We start from the raw sequence: 25,817 nt of genomic DNA on the forward strand, positions 1-25,817 counted from the left end.
CCTATTCTGTTGATTGTCTCTTCCGTAAAGGCCTAGAATGTAGCTGCTTGTTTTACTCTATCCCAAATATCCAGAACATTATCTGATATGAAACAGAGGGTTAGTGAAGAAAGAAAGAATGATCCCATTAATGTATAAATGACTTTTGTGCCAGTTTGCTGCATATACTGAGTTAATTTGCTTAAGGACCACACTTGAATTGTTTTTGCTTAATATTTTGGAAATGAGTCATAAACATACACCCAGACTCTGTATCTGGAAATATGGATTCTAGCACTTTCTTACCTTGTTCAAGTCCACCCGTCTCTCTGAAGATGCTTCTTTCTCTGTGAAATGGAGTTAATGCTAGTAATGACTCTGTGGGAGTTTTGTGAGGATTATGTTATTAATGTCTATAAAATATTCAGCAGAATTCCTGGAACAATGTAAAGTCTCTAATTATATTATGAATCTTAATCATCATCACCACTAAAAATGGGCAAGGGTAATAAAAACAAAATACGGATTAATCAAGTACAATATTATAAAAGTCTTGATTGTTGTAAATCTCATATTGCTGAATGGTCCTTATGGAAGGTAATTATATAATCTTGAGATTATTATTAAAGAATGACCTATATAAGTGGGAGAAAACATTCAAGAGAATATTTCTAAAGTATATTCCACTAATAACCATTAATTTAATAAAATGCTAAACAAGTTGGGAGCAGAGGGATTTTGCTATCAAGCACTGTTGAAAATGCCATTTACTGCATGTTTCCCTTTGAGGATATAAAAGCATATTTAAAAAGGCTCTGAGAATTTCTGTAGTAAAGAGATGTGTTTAACTTTACTTAATCAAGATTCTCAACTTTAGCTACATAAAAGCTTTTCTTTTTTATGACTGTTTTGAATTGTTTTTAAATTTAATTTCATTTTAAAATCTGTGGAACTACTTATTGAAAATTCAGCTACACTCATTAGACCTTTAAAGTCTGGACATCAGAGCTGAAAATAATTTTAATGGTTAAGTCGATTTTTATAAACGCTTATGAATTTCTTTACTTGTTGATGGCTCTCCCATTCAACTAGTATCTCTTCCTAAAGCCTGTGATTTCTTCCTTTCCTCATCTCAGTCAGTTTTAAAGTTTCAGCATTCAATTCTGCATGAACATTCTGCAATCAAAGAAGTGTTTTTTAAATGCAAATTGTATCTTTTTTTTTAATCTTCAAAGCTCATCACTGCTGCTCATGACCGACAAAGAACATTCTAGTCTTCTTAACAGGACACACAGGTTCTCTTACAGTTTTGCCAGAGGTCTCAGTATTGAAATTATACATGTCATCTTAGGAAATGATCATTTAAAGGTTTCTTTCATTAAAACTGACATGGTTCCATTTACCAGGGTGAGCCTTTGACTTGGCTCATTGATATGACTAGCAAAGAGTTTTCTCAGGGGAAATTCTTGGCCTCATCCTCCCATTCAGTCCTGAAGAGGAAAATGATTTTATAAAACAAGCAAATCAGTTGACTGTGTTTCAGATATAGGAGACTCCAGGTTTGGTGTCAAAACAAAAAGGTAAGAGTCCATTGGGTGTGATGGCACACACCTGTAATCTCAGCACTTTGAGAGACTGAGGGAGTAAATTGCTTGAGGCCAGGAGTTTGAGACTGGCCTTGGCAACATAGTGAGAACCCCACCTCTACAAAAAAAAAAAAAAAAACCTAAAAATAGCCATGCATAGAGGTGTGTACCTGTAGTGCTAGCTACTCAAGAGGCTGAGACAGTAGGATTGCTTGAGCCCAGAAGTTCAAGGCTGCAGTAAGCTGTGATCACACCATTGCATTCCAAACTGTGTAGCAGAGCGAGACTCTGCCTCTTAAAAAAAAAAAAAGGGAAGAAGAGAGATTAAAAGCCTAAAGATTTGTTTTATAGACTGTATTCATTCATTTATTCCTGGTTGCATTCAGGAGACATTCATTGGGTAGTTATTAATATAATATCCCAGACACTTGGCTAGATTGTAGGAAAGGATGAATAACACTCACCCCTTGTCTTTGGGGAGCTCAATGTTTAATGATGAATAAATGTTCTAAATAAAATGCAAGCAAACCCCAAAGTGCCTTCAGCTTACAGAACAGTTACAGACTCTGGTCAGCTGGGGTAGAATAAACAGCACACCATAACAAAACTTTCTGTTGTGCAGTCCAGTTGCCTTGGAGTCATCTTTCTGTCCCATTTGGATGATAAAACTTTAATAAGACTTGGTGCAGTGAGACTCATCAGCAGGTGTCTAATGCATTGACAGCATTTCACAATTTCCTGACAAGTATGTTTAATAACATTCTTTAGGGAAAAAAGCAAAAACTTGAAATTGAATCTTTTCCATAATCAGAAAAGTCTACATTAAGGTTATCAGAACTTGCCTTATTATTTTACTCAAGAAGTATTTTTTTTTTTTTGAGTTGGAGTCTCACTGTCGCCCACACTGGAGTGCACTGGCTGCTCCCGACCACCGCAGCCTCAACCTGCTGGGCTCTGGCGATCCTTCCGCCTCAGCCTTCTGAGTAGCTGGAACTACAGGTGCACCCTACCACGTCCAGCTAATTTTTTTGATTTATTGTAGAGATGAGGTCTTGCCTGCCCAGGCGGGTCTCGAATCTGCAGGCTCAGGCAATCCACTCACCTCAGCCTCCCAAAGGCATGGGATTATAGGCTGAGCCACCGAACCCGGCTCAAGAAGTATTTTTTAAGTACCCATTATATGCCAAGCACCGGCTTGGCATTTATTGTAGATATTTTAGGAGTTTAGCTTATAGAGTTTGCTTTGTTGTTGTATCTACAAGCATACTTTCAAATCCTGGTTATTTTTCTTTGAGCTTCTTAGGCTTCGAATATAACAGTTAAACATTCCAATGAATTTGTATCAGAACAGAGTCAATGTCAAGGATGGGCAAAAAGAGTGGATGAAATCAGAATCATTGGTCCTTAATCTTTCTGTTGAAAGTGTGACTTTGCCACGTGTGGTGGCTCACGCCTATAATCCCAGCACTTTGGGAGGCCGAGGCGAGAGGATTGCCTGAGCCCAGGGGTTCAAGACCGGCCTGGGCGACTTGGTGAGACCTCGTCTCTACAATAAATCAAAAAATTAGCCTGGCGTGGTAGAGTGTGCCTGTGATTCCAGTGACTTGGAAGGCTAAGGTGAAAGGATCAGCCTTGGTGAGCCCAGCAGGTTGAGGCTGTGATAGCTGTGAGCATGCCACTGCACTCCAGCCTGGGCGATAGAGTGGGAGCCCAACTCAAAAAAAAAAAAAAGAAAGAAAGAAAGAAAACTTTATTCTAACCTCATTGTGTTGTCTTCAGGAGTCCATGTGGAAACTACAACATTCAAAGGACATATACTGCCATACATCTGATTGTTGAGTCTCCTTAAAACGACTCTGATTACTATTTTTCCTTCCCGTCATAAATTGCCTTTTCAATTTACTAGATTATAAAACTGATTGGATATTTGGAGAATATGCTGAAAGCAGAAATCACGTGCTGTTCTTACATACACACACGTGTACACACACATTTCTCTACCTTTAAATTAAAGGCATATGTTCACCTGAAGGGTTAGAGAAGAGGTATAATGCATTTATATAATAAAAGCAATAGTAATGATCATAATAAAATTAACTGATTCCACCCAGGAGGGATATGTTTTTATCTGATATGCACCCAGCTGTAGCAGAGTTGGTACCAGTTTGCATTTTAATAAATGACAGATTGCTATTAAATTAGTTGGCAAATGTTGTAAAACTTTGGAATGATATATGGCTAGGGAAAGATAGAGAAGAGAACTTATTTAAAAATTGGTTCCACTTAATGAAAATTGACTTTGAGATTTACTTAAAAAATTCTTCCTCAGGATTTAACTATATCCTGGTGTATTTAAACCTTAGCAAAGTTAAGAAGTAACTTGACCCAATATAATATTCATTTTGGATCCGAATGTGTCTTTCATAAATACATCTGTGATTTCACATCCTATAATTGTCACAGAGTTATCTGACCCCCAAATATTAAATTTAGATTATTATATCAATGGGAATTGTGACATTTTTATAGGAAGGAGAATAAATCTCTTTTGGCTAGTGTAAGTGCAAATTTCAAATATTTATTGTTACCTTGTTTTCAATTTGAGTTTAGGGAGTCACTAGTAGCTTTGTGAGTACTTTAAATGATCTTTTTTTTTCTTAGTCGGAGTCTCACTCTGTCGCTTATGCTGGAGTACAGCGGCATGCTCACAGCCACCACAGCCGCAACCTGCTGGGCTCAAGTGATCCTTCCGCCTCAGCCTTCAAAGTACCTGGAACTACAGGCACGCACCACCACACCTGGCTAATTTTTTGATTATTGCAGAGATGACGTCTCACCAATTTGCCTAGGCTAGTCTCAAATCCGTGGGCTCAGGCAATCCTCTCACCTCGACCTCCCAAAGTTCTGGGATTAGAGGCGTGAGCCACTGCGCCTGACCTAAATGATCATTTTTATGAACCTCTTGTTAAACAGTTCTACCCATGTGTTAACCAGAGATCAGTAACAGTTCTTTTTTTCCTTTTGGGTTTTTTGTTTTGTTTACAGTAACTACTGGTCTACCTGGGGAGTAAGTGAACTCCTCACACAACTGTTCTAGTATAGTCTGGATGTCCCTGATAAGGGAAGATTCACAGTCATACAGGGATTGGAGTAGGTCAATTAAGGTCTATACCAATCCTGAGTTGCTGCGATTCTGAACATAGATTTGAGAAAACTGATGGTGAGAACAGACAGATGAATTTCCTTCAATATAACATGGAAGTAATCAGAAAAGAAAAGCCACTATGTAATAAACAAGGATCAGTTGAACTGTGTTGATAATAACAAATGGCTTGAAAGTATATGAGGCTTTTGCAGCAGATTTTTTCCCCCACTTAACCTTGAGTCTACATTCTTCATCTCATAATCGATGAATACAATCAAATCTAATAGGCTGTAAATATTATGATGATGATAGCTTCGATAGCCAGTTGAGTTAGCCATTGGGATGAGCCTCACAGGAGCACCCAGTTAATTGATACGTAAACTGAGTCTTCGCAAAGTAAGGTAACATGGCCAGTAAGAAGCATGACAGTGGTACTCTTGGCCGCCAACTTCTGTGTGATATCCACTCCTGTCGAGTGGATTGTATGGACCTGTCTGTGCATGCTCTGCTCTCAGTCAACCATAGCTGAATTGTAGTCACAAAAGTGAACAAACAGCAGCACAGATCTCTTCTCTAAATTCGCAGAGAACTTATTATCAGGCAACTGAGTTGGCACACTCTGAACTCCATTACATTATCTGTTCTCTTTCTCTCATCCTTGGGTGAGACCTGGTATGCTGTAGAGAGTCCTGGCTTTGCTCACTTTGGTTACTCTCATGCAGTTTGACCTGAGAAGGTATTGGAGCTTCCATTTCCCTGAGAAAAACCTATGATAAGACTGGCATGAGAGCGCCATCATGACAGCTGTATGGGATCGCAAATGTAAAGTACATAGCATAGAGGCTGGGCTTCTCCTTCAAGGAAAGTCCACATTGGATGCATCTTTAAGGACCCCTGGAATGGTCACCATAGAGTCTTGTAAATAACATGAGCCTAATACCAGTTGTAGTTTTCTTTAAAGTGTAACTTGTTTTTAAAAAGGATTGTGTCTATGGGTAGAAAATGTAGAGGGCTGAGTTTCTCTATTTCAGAAAAGTGAGGAGCTAACTCCATGCAAGTTCAAGGTTATGTTTCATGTAGTAGAGGCCAATGACACCATTCAAGCCCCAACTGGACCTTAGAGAGAGTGGCTTGCTTGCTTTCTCAGACTTGAGCTGGCAGTTGGAATCCATTCAGAGTGAGGAATTTCATAATCTAGAGCTAACTTAGAACTTTTCATTATTGCTGGAATATCCCTCTATCCTCCTTTCCAAGTGCCTGTCCAAACATTTACAGTAAATTCCTTTCATACCCCTGTTGATAATAAATGTTTTTATTCCCTATGAAAGGAATTTTTCAAGTTTTACCCCTTCCTTATACTAAAGGTGGTGTGTTTCTGAACAGCTTCAGCATTAGTAATTAATGTTAATACTGGAGATGTCCTTCTCAAATTCGTGAACCTGACTCTTCTGAAAGTCTGAGCATAGTTTTTGCCCCTGCTCTGGTGTGATCCGAGATGTAGAAACTGTTGGCAGGTGTGAGGATGGCTTCTCTCCTCCAAAACATGGGGATGCTAGGATGGTGCGTATACCCAGAGCTGCTGTGTTGGTGCTATGAATCATTGATTGTGATTATTTCAGAGAGCATATGAGATACGCATTTATTTTCTTAGTTACTTGGAATGAGGAATTGAGAATCTAGTCTGCAACCTTCTCCTTCCAAAGAGTGCTAGCTGTTCTTGTGCGGGATGGGGGGATGGGGGGGAAATGGGACATCTTATGCAGGACTGAAAGCCTGGAGGACCGAAGGAGTGACCAGAAGCAAGTGATAACCTGAGTCTTGCAGATGCATCTGTGAGTTCAATGAAGAAGGTGAGGTTTATGAAAAAACGGGATTGACCATTATGAACTGACCATGGTTAGAATGTGAAGGGAGTTGTTAATTTGGTAAATGAGATAAGGCAGGAGGGGAGGTTGCTTTTGTTTTTAGCAATCCACAATTGTTAAATGTGTTTTCTTAAACCATGTTGTTAAGTATTTTTAGGAACACCTAGTGTCAGGACTAATCAAAGGACATCATTGTTCGGGAAGGCAAGAACGGATATATTCTAGTCCCAGCCCTGTCTCTAACTGGCTCTGTTAACTTTATTTCCTTGGTTTCCTTATGTAGAACTCAGCTCCATTTTATTATCTGAAATTCCTGAATGCTCGGAATATCTAAAGGTTCATCAAAATGAAATTCCTTGCTTGAAAGCATATTTATTTTCATAGTAAACACGCCCAGTTTTTCTTTATAGATATTCCACCACCCTTTCTCCATGAAGAAACTGCTCTTCTTCTTCTAGTTATGCTGTAAAAATAAAAAAAAGTAAAAGAAATCCACACTAGTGATACTGCTGTCAGGAGTCCAGGGTCACACTACTGTGTACTTTTGTGATAAAGTTAAAAATCTGTGTTTAGGTGGGTAAGCCCTCAGTGTCAACCCTTCTGAAGAAAGAGCATGTCTGATCACAAGTCTGATTCAACTAAGCCTTTAGTGAGTTGATGCTCTACTAAATTTATGTTCCAGCAGATACGGAGAATAAACAGCTCGCTATTTTTTCTTTCTACTCACACAGTAAACATAAAATTAGCCACCGATCAAAAAACCAGAGAGTAAGAGAGCTCTGTACTTGGAGCACGGATGTATTCTTCTTTGGCCACATTAACTCACCTTCCCCAAATGTTGCTTTAGAAAACTGACCTAAAATCACCTCAGGTTCCTCGAATTTAGTGCAACTTGTTGCCCATTCATGGACTAGAACATGAACAATATCATAAAAGGACCCTGAATATAGGTCATAAGTGGCATTTAAAATTTTGTCATTTTCAGCCAGTCCCGTAATCATTCTCAGTCTCTCTATTCTTGTAAAAGTGAAGCTGACTGCATTTGGTATGCTCAGGAAGCATATAAAATTCATTTGTGAATGGTAAGATTGGTGTGGTTGCTATAACTGCAACTAATATTTTCAGTGCATTATTTAAAAGTCAAAAGAACATTAAAAATTGCTCTATATAGTTATTACCTATAATAATATACGTATTATTATATATTATATACCTACTTTGCACCTAGAAAAATCAGAATACAGCGCACCTGGTATGGGGCTGAAAAGATGGTTGAGGCTGAATGAGGAAGAGGAGAATGTGAAGTCAAGTTACATGAGAAATAGCGGAAAGACAGAAATGAGGAGAAATAGGTTACTATTCACAAAAGCTGTCTTGCTTCGTTGTTTCCCCCTGGTGAAGTAGAACATAACTGCATTTGCATTTCCCATCTCTCTCATCAGCCATCTTTTGACTGACTAAGTAGCATTGAATGAAAATGGTGAAGACACTCTTGCAGCATGTTGTTTGGAAGTCAGCCTGTGGAGATTGAGAGAGTCCTGCCTCACTTAAGACTCACTACGTGAACCCTGTCTCACTTATGCCATGGGCAGGACTGGCTGCTTACAGGCTAGAACAATTATATAGAGACTGAAAGCAGAAACCAAGCTGAGGGAACCGCTGGACACTCACTGGTTGTTTTCTCACTGCTGAGACCGTCCTGGGGAGTTGTTGCTTTCTGTTGGTAAGCGTTTTGAGTCCTGGAAATTTTGCTTGGAAACAAGTGGAATTACTCTACTGCTTGTTGCACTCAAATCACTAAAGAAACCATAATTGATGACAGTTTGGTTTGTAAATAATTAGTGACAGTTTGGTTTGTGTAAAGTGGTTCCTCTGTTGACCCTAGTTATTCTGAGAGCGTAATAGTGAAATATTCTAGGAGCAGAAGCAAAATCAAGTGAAACATGGATAGATAATTTTTACACTGGACAGAATATCTCATATCTGTCTCCCTTGGGGTTTTTTAGGTGGCCACTTTATTCCCTAAATCAAATTTGGTTTTGTGTAATTAATTTGCCCCATATTACTCAGATGAACTGATTAAAGAAGCAAATCTCAGACTTTAGTAAGCTCTATCCCAAAGATGTATTACTACATCTATAACATGTCTGCATTCTCTGTGTGCATCCCAAAGAAGGCTTTGTCCCACCAAGTTATACCTGTTTAGACTCCAAGCTGCTGTAAGTGGTATAGCCATCTGTTCCTCATTTCTTTTCAGTTGTCAACTATATTTCTTTTCTAATTCCTTTTCAGGTCACCTTTATGATTCATGTGAATCATGTATCCTATTGATGAAAATGATTCATAAAGTTATTAAAATTCTTTAAACAGCAGTGTTATATTTTGGAATTCTGAAACAAGCATTTTGTTTGAATGCTAGAAAAAAATAATTTAAAAATTTTGCTTTTTAAATTTTTTTTTGCCTTGTTTGCTTTTTGTCCTTATATTATGTTTCTAGACCAGACCTATTTCTTTCAATGAACCCTGCTCTGTGAAGAAACAAGATTTATTTTGGAAATGCTAGTCAGAATGTCCTTGAGCTTTAAAAAGATGAACAGTTCTCTCTTCATATCTCAGCCACTGAGTCATTGACTGTAGATGTCCTTGTCTCTTTTCAACTTCTACCCTTATCCCTGGAAGCCCCCTTTTCCATGGAATGTAGAGTATGGACTAACTGTGGTATGTGGAAGAGCTCACAGGTCTGTGCTTTTTTCTCACTCAGAGGAGGAATGTCTAAAAAGGTTGGCAGAGGAATGGCAAAGGGTGGTGGTTGGGTATTGAGACGGGTCTTGGGAGGTAACACAGATCCATGGAAGTACCTCATTCTAAAATTGCATTTTTGTGACTCTTCATGTTGACGTATGCAGATAACAGGTTCTGATCAGAGCCAGTGTTTTTCAAAAAAAATATATATGTATATATTTTTTTGAGTCAAAGTCTCACTCTATCGCCCAGACTGGAGTGCAATGGCATGCTCATGGTCACCGCAGCCTCGACCTGTTGGACTCAGGCGATCTTTCTGCCACAGTCTTCCACAGTGCACCACCATGCCCAGCTAGTTTTTTGATTAATTGTAGAGACGAGGTTTTGCCAAGTTGCCCAGGCTGTTCTTGAACCCCTGGGCTCAGATGATCCTCTTGTCTCCTCCTCCCAAAGTGCTGGGATTATAGGCATGAGCCATCGCTCCCAACCAGCCTCTGGATCTCTTATCTTCTTCACATTCTAGTTATATAACACTGAACACATAACTTAGTGTTATTCATTTTCCTATTCTCTAAAAATTCATGTAGTACTATCCACCTTGCTGGTGTTCTCCTAAATTTTGCTCTAAATTAACTAATAACAGGTGAAAGCACCTAGCACATTTCAGCCACAGATTAATATACGTTATTATCTTTCTTCCTCCTTTTAATATAGAAAGAAACCTCTGTCATTTATCCATAGCCCTTTCAGAATACTTTCTGGGCAATACAGAAGAAAATCATATTAAAATGCCAAATAAAACCTAACTGCATCGGCTAAAAAAATGATCGCACCAATTTAAAGAAAGAAATTTAGTTCCATCATGCTCTAAAGCTCTCAAAACCTGGCTTGGGGTGTATGGCTTAATTGGTAATCCAGTGGAAAGTGGCCTTTTCTGACCTCCTGAGCCACAAGAAAATTCAGTTTCTTTCTATCCTTTACTAATAATGCTTATGGAGTAATACAAATTGATCTTTGTAGGGCATCTGTAAGAAAAAACACATGCACATTTAGATACACAACCAAAGAGAATGTTTAGAGTTGGGTCAAATGGATCCTGCATGGATTTCACAATATGTTTTGCCTTAAGTTTCTAACTTTTAACTTAGCATTCAATTAAGTTGAAAGATTTTTTTTTTCCCTTTTTTGCCATACAAAGCCATATTTAAGTCTCCAGTTGCAATCACGATACTTCACCAAACTAGAAAATGTCATTATTTCCTGCACTTCAGGAAACTAAGTGCCTTGAGATTCTTTTATCTTTGTACTCCTCTGCCCACTCTCTTTTCTCCCTGTGCCCCACATTAAGGTTTAATTCTTAAATTACTCTGTATTTTGGAGACGTGTCCAGATTTTTTTTTTAAACAACATATGTTTTGGTTTCTGGATGTTTCACACTAATGAAAACCCCCTGTGCATCTGTAGTAACTATATCTTTGAATTGCTAATTGTTTCAGATTAACCCCATAGAGCTTTAGCAGCTGTCTTTATGGCATTTTCAACCCAGAAATTCAGTCTCCTTATTTCTGGGGCTTTCATAATAAACCATACACACAGGCATCAAGGTCAGATTTCCTCGTGGATAGAATGATGGAAGCCCCTGTCTTCTGTGGCGGACTACACAGAATCCAACAGGCGGCAGACCATGGCTTGTCTCCTCCGGTCCCCTTGTGTTAGCTCGTGCTACCATAACAAAACACTACAGACTGGTGGCTTAAACCACAGGAATTTTTTTCCTCACAGTTCTGAAGGCTAGAAGACTGGAAATCCAAAATCTAGGTGCCAACAGAGCTGGGTTCTGTTGAGGTCTCTCTCATTGGCTTGCAGGCAGCCACTTTCTCACTGTGTCCTCACATGGGCTTTCCTCTGTGCCACACTCCAAGAGAAAGTGTGTGCTGTCTTGTGTATCTTCTTACTTATTTGTTTGTTTATTTATTTTCACTGGAGTCTCACTCTGTCACTGAGACTGGAGTGCAGCCTTGGCCTCCTGGGCTCAAGCGATCCTCCCACCTCAACCTCCTGCGTAGCTGAGAACTGCAGGCACAAACCACCAACAGTCAGCTAATTTTTAAATTCTTTGTAGAGGCAAGGTCTTCTTATGTTTCCTAGGCTGGTCTTGAACTCCTGGGCTCTAGCGATCCTCTCACCTCGACCTTCCAAAGTGCTGGGATTACAGGCCTCACCTGGCCTCTTCCTCTTTTATAAAGACACCAGTTCTACCAGATTAGGGCCCCACACCTATGACCCCACTTAACCTTAATTGCCTCACCAATACCCCTGCCTCCAAATATAATCATATTGGGCTTTAGGGTTTCAGCCTATGAATTTGGGGGAACACAATTGAGGCCCTGGCACATTTTAAGGACTGTGCTAGATTCCTCCTACTTAACTCTTAAGATATCCTCTTCCCTTCTCTCCATGAACTCTGTGCACCAGGACACTGATCTCTCTGTCCTCTATCAGTGGACCCCCAGATCCACTGACTTTTGGCCAGTGGACACCAGCAAGAAATTGAAGTGTGGGAGGAGGAGATTTGGGGCTCAGTAAGTATTTACCTGCCCCCCTCCCTATAGGGCCAATATGGGTTACTTCTGACCAACTCCTATTAGCTACTCTGTCTCCAGCTTTATTGACTCTGTGCTGCCCGTTGGGGTTTTCCTTCATTCTACCCAGTTGTAAAATAATTCCCTCAAATTATCTGTGTAATACAAAGACTTTACCTCTGTCTGGAAGGGACATTTTCAGGGAAGCAGCAACCCACTGTCCTCTGAGCCGAGTAGATTTCCCAAAAGACTCCTTGGCAATGTCATTGTTTTTTCTTGGTGGTGTTGTCTGTAGATGCTACCAGAATAGAATGACCTGTGCTCATACTTCTAAGAGTCATCCTCTCCAGCTGGGATGTTCAGGGTAGTTTTGAGTCAGAACCTGCGTCCTTCCCTTGAGGACACCCGGGACACGGCAATCATCCTTTCTTTATCAGCTCTAATTCTACTTGAGAGCTGGACTGCTCCTAGATCTTAATGCCAGACTTCAGTAAAGACATAGAAGAGGTGGCTAAAAGTAGTAGAATAACCAGTAGGCCTCTTTTTGCCCAAAAGAAGACTATTGAAGGGTGAATAGCTCAGGCTTTGGCTCCAGTCCGCTTTCAGGGTCTGACTCTAGCATTAATGGGTATTTCTGAAACCCAGTTTGCTCATCTGTAAGTGATAGACTTCAATTGTACAGAATATTTGTACAGTGATTGACACATAATGAGTTTCTAGAAATATTACTAGTCTTGTTTTTAGTACACAGCACTCCTTCTATAGGTAAATGCCATTGGCATAACATAAAAATTAACTCTTAAGAATTAACCCTGTTTTTCCTTAATAGAGTAATTATTGTGTTTGTTTCCACTTATACAAGTAATAGTTATGGAAGGATGATCTAAATAAGAAAATGAAAGTCTTTCCTAATCTTACTAAATAGGATGACTTCTGTTACAATGTTACTTTATGGATACTTTATGCATCTAATTCTATACACATAGACTTCGGTGTATGCACGTGCACACACACACACACATATGTGTGCATATACACTTTTTTCCTAAACTGAGACCGTACTGTATAATTTTGTAGTCTACATTTGTAACTACCTCATGAACACAAAAATATCTTCCGATATTTTCTTAAGTATTCTTTAAAATCAAATTATTTTTAAAAGATCTTTTAATTGATATTTATACATAGGCACACAGTCATAATTATACATAGATATATGCGTGTGATTGTACCATAGGTACTTTTCCATTTCTTTGTGTTTCTTAATCTATCATCTGTTATGGTGTAGTTTAAACCAGGTGAGTTTTATGCAATCTTGTGTGTTCTGTTGACCTGACAAGTAAGGCGCAGTGTGACCTTGAATTTTGCCTGAAACACAGCCCCTCAGCATCTGATAGAGGGGGAACATGCTGGCAATGAATTAGAACATTCTTCCTTCTTCTCTGGCCATGTTGTTCTGTCTCTGAGGTGTAGATACGACTCAATCCCCAGAATTTCCTAGTTTGACCACCCACACTGTAGTGAGGCATAATTCCTCTGAAAGACTGACAAAGAATTGAACAAGATTCTTAGTTTGTGATGCCTTGGTGATTTTTGCATCTTTCTCCATGTTTCATGAGTATTTTGATGGAAACTGAGGGATGGTAAACCAAACCCAGCTGTCTAACAGCAATATCAACCGGAAGTTCACCTCCCTCTCTCTCCATGAATTTTTCCATTATTGTGTAATCATACTGCATCTTTCCAAGTTGAAAGACAAAAAGAAATCCATGTGTAGGTCAGTCAAATCATGTCATAAATATTCTGTTCCTTGAAGATTCAAGGTCAGGGAGAGTTTATCGTGGATACTCCAGATTCTTTGTCGTTTCTTTTTCTTTGGCTCTTTTTCCAGAAATTCTAAGGCCACATCTCAAATACTTTTCCCTCCACCTGTGACCAGAAAGTTAGGGCCTGGAAGGAACAAAGAGGTTCAACCATCACCAGCTATCTGACTTGGGTTTTCTATTCCTAATTACAAAATGATGGGTTTGATCTGCATGTCCTCCAGTGTGCCTTTTAGCTTTAAAAGGATAAAATGTCTTAGAGGTTCAGCTGTAGCTATTCACAGAAACACTCTTCACTTAGTCTAATTTCTCTGTTTTCTCCTGAAGACCCATCTTATAGTTAATCACTGCCTATGTCTGTGATCTCCTTTGCTTCTATTTCTTAATTATCGAAGACCTTCAGGAAGTCTTTCCGTTAACCTTATTTTTACCTACCAAGTTTTGGCATACAGAATGTGACTGCATCTCCTGGCATTGTAAGAAACAAGTAATGGATCTGACTGGAGAACGTACCTTGATCAAATGTGTTTGGAAATTATTTTAAATGGTATCACGCTTTTAGAATTTTGTAATGAGCATTCACTTATTTAAGGCTCTCAGAGGTTTTGCAATAAAGAAACTTACTTAATTTTGTTTAACTTGAGGATTCCCAAACATATGTGACCTTGACATCCTTTATTTATGACAGCATCCATTATCATCCCTCAGTAATTAGTGTCCTCACCATATATAGAGGAGGTAGTTTCCAGAAAGGAAGTATACACTGGTCGCTGACGATGTGATTCGGCATAGATGCAAAGCCCTTTACACTTCATCTTCCTTGGATGTAAAATGAGGGTGCATAATGTCACCTACTTACAGCAGATTTGAAGGTTTAAAACAATATTATGTAACTGTGGTGACTATAAATAATAACGTTCCTGCGCCTTTGGGAGGCTGTGGTGAGCGGATTGCCTGAGCCCACGGGTTCGAGACCCGCCTGGGCAGGCGAGACCTTATCTCTACAGTAAATCAAAAAATCAGCCGGACGTGGTAGCGCGCACCTGTAATTCCAGCTACTCGGAACGCTGAGGCAAAAGGCTCACCGGAGCCCAGCAGGTCGAGGCTGCGGTAGCCGGAAGCGGCCACTGCACTCCAGTCTGGGTGACCGAGTGAGACTCCAACTCAAAAAAATAAAATAATAATAATAATAACGTTCCAATTCTGGGATCTGGCTGTGTGGGGTCAGATGTTGGTCCCTACTCCCTTAGTACTTATGACCTTAAGAACATTACTTCTTAAAAAATTTTTTTTATTTGAATTACTTAACTTCTCTGTTTTAATTCCTCATCTGCTTAATGGAGGCACAGATCATACCAATTTCACAGGATTGTTGAAAGAATTCATTTCGATTCATGTAAGACCCTTAGAATGGTGCCCAGTTCATCGATATTAGCCATTATTGTCATCATGTGTGTTCTGGTTACTTCTGTAACTGTTTAGTTTATAAAGGCATCTCCTCTCACCCCCATACAAAGCAACTTAAGCCCAGCATATAAAAACAGCATCTCACTATGCCTACAAAATACTGTTTTGCCTGTTGGTTCTGTTCTTTATCTAGAGTCTTGTGATCTTTGTCTTTTCACACCATCATTTAGCTTTCTCTGTTTGTGAACAGGGGCGGAGAGGCCTCGGCTCTGTGTTTGTTTGGGCGTCTGGAAATGGCGGAAGGAGCAAAGACCACTGCTCCTGTGATGGCTACACCAACAGCATCTACACCATCTCCATCAGCAGCACAGCCGAAAGTGGAAAGAAACCTTGGTACCTGGAAGAGTGTTCATCCACGTTGGCCACAACCTACAGCAGCGGAGAGTCCTACGATAAGAAAATTGTACGTGGCATTTGCATGCGTGTCACAACCTACTTATTTAATGTTCACCTTGAAATACAAAGGGAGAATCATAAATCGTATATATATGCACAAGGAACAGATGGAAAGAGAAAGTCAGATGCAAGTAGCTGCAAAGGTTACCAATTCATTGGAAATGCCTGTCTGAGTGATCACATTGTAGCATTTAATATGACCTTACACATGATTAGGCTTCTGTTTTATTTTATTTGTTTATTTATTTGTTTATTTATTTATTTTATTGTATTTTATTTGTTGAGTTGGAGTCTTACTTCCTTGCCCAGGCATGTTCACGGCCACCGCAGCCTCGACCTGCTGGGCTCAAGCGATCCTTCTGCCCCAACCTGCCACGTAGCTAGAGCTACAGGCATGCACCACCATGCCCGGCTATATGTCTCACCATATTGCCCAGGCTGGTCTTGAACCCATGGGCTCAGGCAATCCTCTAGCCTCCGCCTCCCAAAGTGTTGGGATTATAGGCACGAACCACCGCACCTGGCTGGCTTCCGTTTTATTGAGGACAAATGATTGGTCCATGTTCATATTGTGAGTTAGTGGCAGAGAAGGTACTAGAATCTCAGCCTGACTTTCTCAGTCCAGTGCTCCTGTCACTTTCTCCATACTGGCTTTTAACCTTAGCTTCAGTGCTTTTGTTTCTAAGCATAGCACATTCAGTGTAAAAACAAGAATGTAAGGAAACTCAGAATTCCATTGAAACTATGCTTAGTTAATATGAACTAAAAATACTAAAAAGTGCTTTTCTAATGTGCAGCATAAAATTCACTGGATGGAGAAGTGCAAAAGTCCTCTGGGATCCCCTGTTCACCCACGAGTCCCTATTCACTCATGAGTTCTGTTCTCTAGGCAGACAAGCCAACTGATCAAGGGTTTAGGTTTAAGGCCCAGCGTGTGTTGACTTTCTTTCACTGTGGAGCTATTTACTAGCTGGGTAACTTGGAGAAAATGACTTAATCATTCTGTCTCAACATTTTTATTTATAAAAAGGAGACATTTAATAGCATGTAGTTTGCGGGGTGATTACAGGGATGATGAAGTTAATAAAAAGTGCCTAGCAAAGTACCTGACCCAGGTTCTTAAGAAAGCTCTGAATTTTGGGGTACACAGCACTGTGCTACTGATTATAAGCTGTGAGCACCTTTGCATTTTGCTCTTTACCTGTTCATGGTTTTGTCAACTGTCTTAGGAATTGTCCTTCTAAAGTGGAGCTAAGGCCACTAGCACTGTGGGAAGCTGAGGTGGGAGGATCACTTGAGCCTAGGAGTTTGAGACCAGCCTAGGCAACCTAGCGAGACCTCATCTCTATGAAAAATTCAAAACATATCCGGGCATGGTGGTATGTGCCTGTAGTCCCAGCTACTAGGGAGGCTGAGGTGGAAGGATCTCCTGAGCCCAGAGGATCAAGGCTGTGGTGAGCCATTGTCATGCTACTGCACTTCAGCCTGGGCCACAGAGCGAGACTGATTTTTTTTTTTTTTTAAGAGACAAGGTCTTGCCTTGTTGTCCAGGCTGGAGTGCAATGGTGTAATCATATTTTGCTGTAGCCTCGAACTTCTAGGCTCAAGCAGTCCTCCTTCCTCAGCCTCTGAAGTAGCTGGGCCTACATCATGCACTACCACATCTGGCTAATGTTTTAAAAATATTTTTTACATAACTGGAAAAAAAGTTATATATATATAATTTTTTTTAATAAAGATAAGGTATCGCCATGTGGCCCAGACTGGCCTCAAACTCCTGGCCCCAAGCGATCCTCCTGTCTCAGCCTCTCAAAGTGCTAGGATTATAGGCGAGAGCCACCGTATCTAGCCATGATTATATGATTTTCATGTTTGACTTTTCAGCTACTTTTTGCTATTTTCTTTACTAATTGGGTAGATTGATTTAATTAAAAGTTGCCTACTTGTGTGTGTTCCTTCACCTTTCCCTAATTTCTCCGAGGTGACTGGCTTTAAATATGTACACACAAGTCCACCTGTCAATACCTCCGTCATTCGTGAATAAGCATAACTATAAATATAAGTAAATATAAAAGGAGAAGATGCAGAAATGAGATTTGCCTTTGAGGTTTCTGACTTCCTTCATTGGAAAATGATGCTCCCATGACATTCTACCTTCGTTATAGAAGTGTTGTAATCTAGAAATATCTTTTTGCTTTGCAGTAGGAGGACCTTGTGTCTTCTAACTCATGGTCAATGTCCATCAGTTTTGCATCATGAAATTCCTGGAAAACTCTCTGGAATAAGATTCTCTTCTTTCTCTTCTAGAGTCTAAAGTTACCTTGAGTCAAATTCACCATTGCTTGAAAGTAATTATGCCAATTTAGCCAGTCCTGTTCTTCTCTGTGGGGTGATTACTGTGGGGTATTGGTCGGTTTCCTCTTAGGTAAGCATACAGTCTAGTGGGCAAAATTTCAGGGAAGAAGGAAGGGCGGCCTAGGTCCATGGGAGAACACAGTATGGACAGAGAGACCTCAGAACCTCTAGACTGAACTTTCCAGGGTTCTTCATCACTATTTTCTGTGGTTGTGTGGTACCTGCTGTGACTGACTCTCTTGACAAGAGAGTCGTGTAGGATTCTTCCATGGATTGACCCCTCCTGTAGTTAAGTACAGAGCTTGCTAGGGAGAAAAGACACTGCGACTAAATGGTAATGTCCTTTCATGGGTCATATAATTTATTTTTCCCTCATTACTGCTTCTGATTTCCAAGTCTTCATTGACTCCCTCTATATATTTAGCTTTTACTAGTTTCTGCCTTTTGCTTAATCAATTTCTCCTATTTTCATAGCAGAGAATTATTTTTCCCTATCTAGTAATTTTTCTCTATCTAGTTCTTAGGTTTCCTTATTTTGCCTAAATCCCCATATTACCTCCAACTGGAGAGAAAATTTAGAAGCTATTTGAAAATAGTCTCTATCTTCAGGCAGACTGCTCAGTATATAAGCGACCCTCACAAAGTCTTGATAAAGATCTGTAAAATGAAGGCAATCACAGCGTCAACCTCATACATTTCCATGAAGATGGTAAGGATCCTGAGTGTAAGATACTCTTGCCGGTTGGCTTGAGTTCTTTGTACATTCTGGATGCTATCCCTGTGTCATTTGTATTTTCTGTGAATATCTTCTCCCATTTTCTAGGTTGCTTGTTTACTCTATTGATTATTTCTTCTGCTGGCAGAAGCTTTTCAGTTTAATTAAGTCCCACTTATTTTTGTTTTTGCTGCCTTTGCTTTTGGGACCTTAGCCATAAATTCTTTGCCTAGGCCAATGTCCAGAAGAGTTTTTCTTCTAGGATTTTTATGGTTTCAGGTCTGACATGTAAGTCTTTAATTCATCTTGAGTTAATTCTTGTATTTGGTGAGAGATAGGGATCCAAGTGTGATGTACTCACATGGCATCTGTCTGGCACATGGGAGACTTGTAGCTTTCTGTGTCCAGGGAGGTTAGGCTGGTCATTCTGCCAGCTGCTGTTAACAGAGGTGCATGTTGCAGCTCCGTTTTTCCAATCTATAAAGCACTGTGATCTGTTCCACCCACCCCATAAAGAGAGGCACTCTGATGGTGAACATGTTAACAGTTTGAACATGAGTGGAGTTGGCAGCAACATCAGCCGTTTGTGGTCTGGCTGACCCCTTTTCCTTCTAGATGTCAGAATGACGAATAATCCTGTGTTGCGCCTGGGACCTTTCCTTCACCAGGCTGTGAACCCAGACGCCTATGGTCCCGCGGTGATGCCCGCATCCTGTTGGTGGCATCTGTGATTGAGTGTTACAGGAATGGCAGTGTCTGCCTTTGGACTGGACTCCCTTCCCCGAGTCATTCATTTCCTTGTGTCATTTGCCGCCTCTCCAGAAGAGCACGGTTGCCATTCTTCATTCACAGAGCACCTTTGTGGTTTGAACTGAGGCAGTTGCTGAGGAGAGAGGAAAGATCTCCTCTCTGCTTCTGGGAAAACACTTTTGTGAAATAAATTTTACTCGCCTTTACGTGGTTTGCAAGCAGGAAAACCTTTTCCTGGGTTTCAGAAAATAGGGAAGTCCCTGTCCTTTAGTTTTCTGCCATTCCAACTAGCACAATTGTGGACTAGCACAATTGTGTTGCGTTCCTGATTTAGCAGATTTGGATCAGAGATGATCTCAGATCCTATTACAGCCCGCAAAGCATCTAACAAGTATCAAGATTACAATAATAAAAGGAGCTCTTCTGTAAACCAAATAGAAGTCATGTGAAATGACTAGCTATCTTAACGCCATATTTTAAAAGGATGACTTTATTAACATAATTGTTTGCATCTTATTACGTGTCTCACATGTAATATGTTTATAGTTATATCAGCATGTTGTAAATATCACATCTTTTTTCCTGTAATAAGTACCTCACACTGTGTTGTGCACACCAAATGCATCTCATTGTATTCTGAAAACCCTATGCACAAGGGTCATTGTGCCCACTTTACAGATGAGAAAACTAAAGTGTAAAAGGATTTTTAAAAACCCACAGCTTTTAAGTGGTAGAGCCTGGATTCTAATCAAAGTCAGCAAGGACCCCCAAGCCCATCTTGTAACCAATGTGTTCTCATGCTCTGACACATCTCAGGGCTATTCAGCGTGGGGTGATATCAAAGAATGGTGGTTTTCTGACCTGTTTGGTGTTATTTTCACAGTGATTTTTTTTTAATGTAGATTACATCGTTTCCTGTCATTTTTTACTATTTAGACCATTTATTTTGAATTTTGTACATATACCCCTTTTCTGACAGTCTTACAAACAACTGAAGCTGAGTTGCTAGTTCCTGTGGACCCAGTGTTAGCACTGAGTTTTCAAGGTCCTGCCTTTTGTACGATGTTCAAACCAGGGCTCCCCCACGTGCAAGATGCCCTCTGTTAGGCCTACCCTTCCTCCCGATATCCCTTCATTTACATCTCTTCTGAAATTTCACCTTAGAGAGGATTTTCTTCAGCACCTTCCCGAAATTAGGGGCAGTCCTCTCCACCATGCTCTACTCCCTCATTCTGGTCAATTTTTCTACTTGAGCACTTAGAGCTATTTAACGTGATCGTATATGCTTCTTTTTTACTGTGTTTTCCACACCACGGGGGAAGCTGCTTGAGCATGGAGACTTTGTTGTGTTCCTTTCCAGAGCCTGAGCTCAATAAATATTCGTGCATAAATGACTGTCAGACATTTGGAGGGATGGCAGCTTTGCGAGTTGTTTATATAGCCACAGAAGACGGGGTGGGGGCTGGGGAGCTCTCTGTTCCTTTCAGAGAAACTCCTATTGGTAGGTTGGTGAAATGTATTTGACAGGATATTTAGTATAGAAAATTGCCAACAGGAATCCCACTGCCTGATAAAGCTGTACATAGAAACATTTTTAGTGTCAAAGAACCTAAAAGATCCCGTCTATAACCTCTCACTACTTCCTGACCTGTCTCCCAAGTTCAGTTTTATAAATAAAGCCCCCCACCCCACCCCGTTCCCCATCATTTAATTATCTCTTTCTTTGGGGGCTTGTTCAGCCTTTTCCTTTTTTTCCTCTGATAATCGGGATGTGGAGTTCATCATATTCCTCCCGGGAGGGGTTCTGTGAGCTGAGGTCTGGAGAATATGTACTCTGCGTAGCCCTCTCCTAATGTCATTGTATTTATCTGTGTTCAAAATAACATTGCTGCCTGGGGTACCTCCAGGCTGGCCTAAACGACTAATTCCACGTGGAGGAATTATCTGATAGCTTTTCATGTTTCTCAGCAGCTCCACATTTCCTTCTGCAGAAACATACTGTGCTCTATCCCCCTCCCGCATTCATTTTTCAAATGCTGTCCCTGTTTGTATTGTGACCCTTTCTAGCTTTTCCCCATTTCGCGTTTTGACTTAGAAGATGTCATTATTTTTCATGAGTCAAAGACTGGCGGATCCAGATGTGTTTTCTTTGTTTGGAAGTTGGATACAGATTCTCTTGAGAATGTGAAAGGAAAGAGGAAACACTTTCTTCCTGAAAAGTTCTGATTTTAATTGTGGTCCTGTCCACTTGCCGACTTGGACTAGGCCTTGTGGGCAGCTCTACCGTGGTTGGTGCTGGTGGTCTGGCAATGTTTTGCTGCAGTTCTCCTGGATGATTATGCTCCGAAACTCAGCTTTTCCTTTCGCTGCTATTTAAGGATTTGCTATCCTCACCATTTACCAGCCCTACTGTAGCTGTGTGCCCTTGGGCAAGTTACTTAACCCTTCTGAGTCTCCATTTCCTTAGCTAATAAATAATGTAATATTTTCCTTGCAGAGTTTCTGAGGGCTTATATGGCATTTTATACAGACAGACACCCACACACAGACTTACTCATTGCAAGTTGCTCTTGGTGGTAATTTTAGGAGAAGCAGTGAAGCTAGTGGTAAGTTTGAGCATCCCTGATATGAAAACCCAATATCCGAAATGTTCCAGTGAGCATTCCCTTTGAGTGCCATTTTGGCAACCAGAAAGTTTCGGATTTTGGAGCATTTTAGGTTTTTGAATTAAGGTTGCTAAACCAGAGTATTGTAAATATTCCAAAATCTAAAAAACTCAAAAATCTGAAACACTTCTGGTCCCAAGGGTTTCAGATAAGGGATACTCAACCTACAGTAGCTGGGAGAGTAGTAGTTGTATGTTAACCCCTGGATTGTATGCATATGTATACACATATAACTTTTGGTGAGTTGATTATACATTTCTGTGAGTTCTGTTTGCATCGTTGAAAAAGAAGGTATTTCCTGATGAGTGGGAGAGTTTAAAGTGTATAACAAAATGAACATCTAGGAGCCTGACTTCAGCAGTTCACCCTAACAAATAAATAGGGTGCCTCTGTGGGTACATAGAACAGAGCTGAACATTATAGAGATATAAACATGATATAAGATGGGGTCTTTCTTTGGTGATGGCAAACTCCCATTTGTAAGCAAAACCTTACGTTTGCACTTCACATTTACAGATTCTCTTAGCAGCTAGAAGTGGGATCTTGTATGGACTTGTCAGTCATGATTGAATTTTACACCAGTCTTTGTGACTTCTGTGGATACAAAAAGCATTCACTGGTCCTCGGTTCCTTTTTATTTTACTGTGCTTAATAAATCAGCGTCTTCTACTTTATTCATTGACACATTTAAGATTTAGTTTCTGCCCTTATCCCTCATAGCTGTATCTGAAACGTCCTTCTTGGCACATTTCTAATCCAAACCAAAAGCAACACCAGACACAAATTCAACCAACAGACAGTAGAATCATTTCATGTTTTAAAAATATCTGTTGGTTGCTCTTTTAACAGATAGGAGACAAAATGGCACCCTCGAAATAAATATCAGGGACAGAGAAACTCTTAACTGTGGGGTTGCTAGAAAGGCTTGTCACTTATGGCCAAAGTCAGTCTGAACTGAGATTCCCTGGAGAATTAACAGCAACAGGACAAAATCAAAGGTCCAATCAGCTCAAATAACAAAATGTGAAATATTAGGAAATAAAAGTCTAAAATGAGAAAAGGCAATGGTACTTCTCAGAGGAGCCTGACAAGGCCTGAACAATACCTGGCACTTCTCACCAGAGAAAGATGACATCCCTAACACCGTGGAGTCCAAAAAACCATCTGCTACTGATCCTGAGAGAGGCTCAAAATCTAATTTGCTGGTCAGTACAGCTTTGATCTGGCCCAAGACTGGGTGTCCTTTCCAGTTTCCCTCACTCTGATGGGCACAAATGATATTTTCTTGAGCAATCTGAGTTCTTTGGAGAAAAATCATGTTCTGATTTGGGTAGTGAATTGGGAATTTGGACCACACCGTCAGGATTGAGACCAAATTCCGACACATTTCTTTAAAATGGAATCTAAAGCCACGTGCTTTGTTTTTCCGGCTTCACTTATAGAATCTCTGTACTCTCTGCCCTATGTTGCGGGCCGACCGTGGAAGGCAACTTTCCTTTAAATTACACTGTCAGATCCTGTATGCATGCGTTGTGATTAATGGGGTGACCCCATGTGGTTCCAGTTTTCGGAACATCATTTTTCTTCAAGATTGCATGCTCCTTGGTGGTCTTTGCCTTTTCTTTCTAAAGATAGACATACAAATTCTCTGATACCGTGGCTTCTCTTCATGAGGAAAACTCTGCCTTAGATCTTTCTAGTAATTTACACCTAAATATCACCAGCACTAACACCAACTTCCTCTTGAAGTGACCCAGCTGGAATTTCCACTTATAGCAAGATGAGAAGGGAGTGGGGATGTTTTTCTTTCTTTTCTCCTGATTACTTTCAACCTACCCCCTTCCATCGCCTTCTTCTCTCACCCCCTGTCCACCCCTACTCACTCTCAAGTTTCATGTAGTTAAAGCCGTTGGAAAAATGTTAGTACAACAATGACTTGGAATACCCCAAACTTGCCTACATGAATAGCATTTAATATTTCAACGGTGTTTATGCATAAAAGTACTAGGTAGCTTTGTATTTAAGCCTAGATTTTATGTGTATAAACTTCGTGACTATGGAGCATATTTCTGTGGCAAGCCCAACATCATAAAATTTTGATTATTCACATTGGAGTTTGGCTGGAGGTGGTTATTTATTAGATTCAAAAATGCTACGCACACTTGGACTGTTTATTCTGGATTTGTTTCTGTGCATTGAGAGTGTCTGGTTCAGCTGAACAATTAGCAAAGAGAGCCAAGTAGGAAAACATCGTGAAAAATCTTGAATCCAGGCACAAGTCATTGAAAAAAATAAAACTTGGACAAAGGAATGTGACCATGGGGTGAGGTAAAAAAGGAAGAATGCAAGCAAGGCTGCCTCTCAACAACAGCAGATCTGGAAAACAAACTGCTTCTGGTGTGTTCGTGCATTGACTTAGGGACCAGGGCTTTGGAAAACAAGGCTGCAACACAATTTCAAACAAGGAAGCACTATCTTTTTAATGACGCAGCCATCCCTCTTCTGGTTATAGATTCAAAAGAATTGAAAACAGGATCTTGAAGAGATTTTTGCACACCCATGCACATTTGTACCATCATTCACAAGAGCCAAGATGGGGAAGCAAACCACGGGACCATTGACAGCTGAATGCTTGTGATGTAATGGAATATTGTTCAGCCTTATAAAAGAAGGAAATCCTGTCTTATGATGTGATATGGATAGACCTCGCAGACATTATGCGAAGTGAAGTATAACTCTATTACAAATGACAAACACTATATGATGCCACATATATGAGGTCCCTAGAGTAGTCAGACGTGGAAACCTAAAGTAGAGTGGTGATTGCCAGCAGGTGAGGGGAGGGAGAATGAATAATCATTCTTCAATGGATACAGAGTTTCAGTCATGCAAGATGAAAGTAGTCCAGCTACATTGAACAGCAGTATGCATATAGTTAAAGGTCAACAATGGAAAGTCCAGAACGTTTCTTGATGTCGAAGTTGGTAGGACTCTGTTTACCCAGACATCCTGCAAGCATCAGGTATGGAGATTCAGTAGATGGCTAGCAGAGTCTGTTAACCAAGAAACAACTTCCCCTGCTTGTCAGAGAAACTCAGTAAGGGTTCTTGGACTCCATCCAATTATTTAGGAAATCATAGCGCAAGGTCTGGCATGTTCCTACACCACCATAACTGTGTGGTTCTATATATTTTTGTACATTCTCTCACTTCTTTTGTATCTTACTTACCTGGTCTGGATAGTGTGGTAATATTAGAGTTGTCAAAAGAAACAAAGAAAAGACAACAAGAATTGATGGTCGCATGGAAACTAAATCGTCCAGGATGTCAACCTAGATCCATATTTATTTATTTATTTATTTTATTTTTTGGAATTGGAGTCTCACTCCATTGCCCAGACTGGAGTGCAGTGGCACGCATATGGCCACCCCAGCGTTGGGCTCTGGTGATCCTTCTGCCTCAGCCTTCCAAGTAGCCAGAATTATAAGTGCGCGCTATCACGCCCGGCTAATTTTTGATTTATTGTAGAGACAAGGTCTCGCCAAGTTGCCTGGACTGGTCTTGAACCCGTGGGCTCAGGCAATCCACTTGCCTTGGCCTCCCAAAATACTGGGATTACAGGCTGAGCCACCGAGCCCGGCCCAGAATAGATCATTTTAAAAGTCTAGTTGGGCGCAGTGGTTCACTCATGTAATCTCAGCACTTTGGAAGGCCGAGGTGAACAGAGAGCTTGTGCCCAGGAGTTCA

The 25,817-nt window shown here is 40.3% G+C and overlaps 1 protein-coding gene across 1 annotated transcript in view; it reads left to right on the forward strand.

Annotated features, from left to right (window-relative positions):
• PCSK5 (proprotein convertase subtilisin/kexin type 5) overlaps positions 1-25,817 on the forward strand; it is a 467,206-nt gene that overhangs the window by 174,125 nt on the left and 267,264 nt on the right. Inside the window, exon 10 of the mRNA XM_021707170.1 lies at positions 15,380-15,592. Within this exon, the coding sequence (XP_021562845.1) occupies positions 15,380-15,592 (213 nt within the window). The remainder of the gene's footprint in view (positions 1-15,379; positions 15,593-25,817) is intronic.

Source organism: Carlito syrichta, unplaced genomic scaffold (assembly GCF_000164805.1).
Source record: "Carlito syrichta isolate Samal-C Ts95f unplaced genomic scaffold, Tarsius_syrichta-2.0.1 Scaffold316420, whole genome shotgun sequence".
Lineage (NCBI taxonomy): Eukaryota > Metazoa > Chordata > Mammalia > Primates > Tarsiidae > Carlito > Carlito syrichta.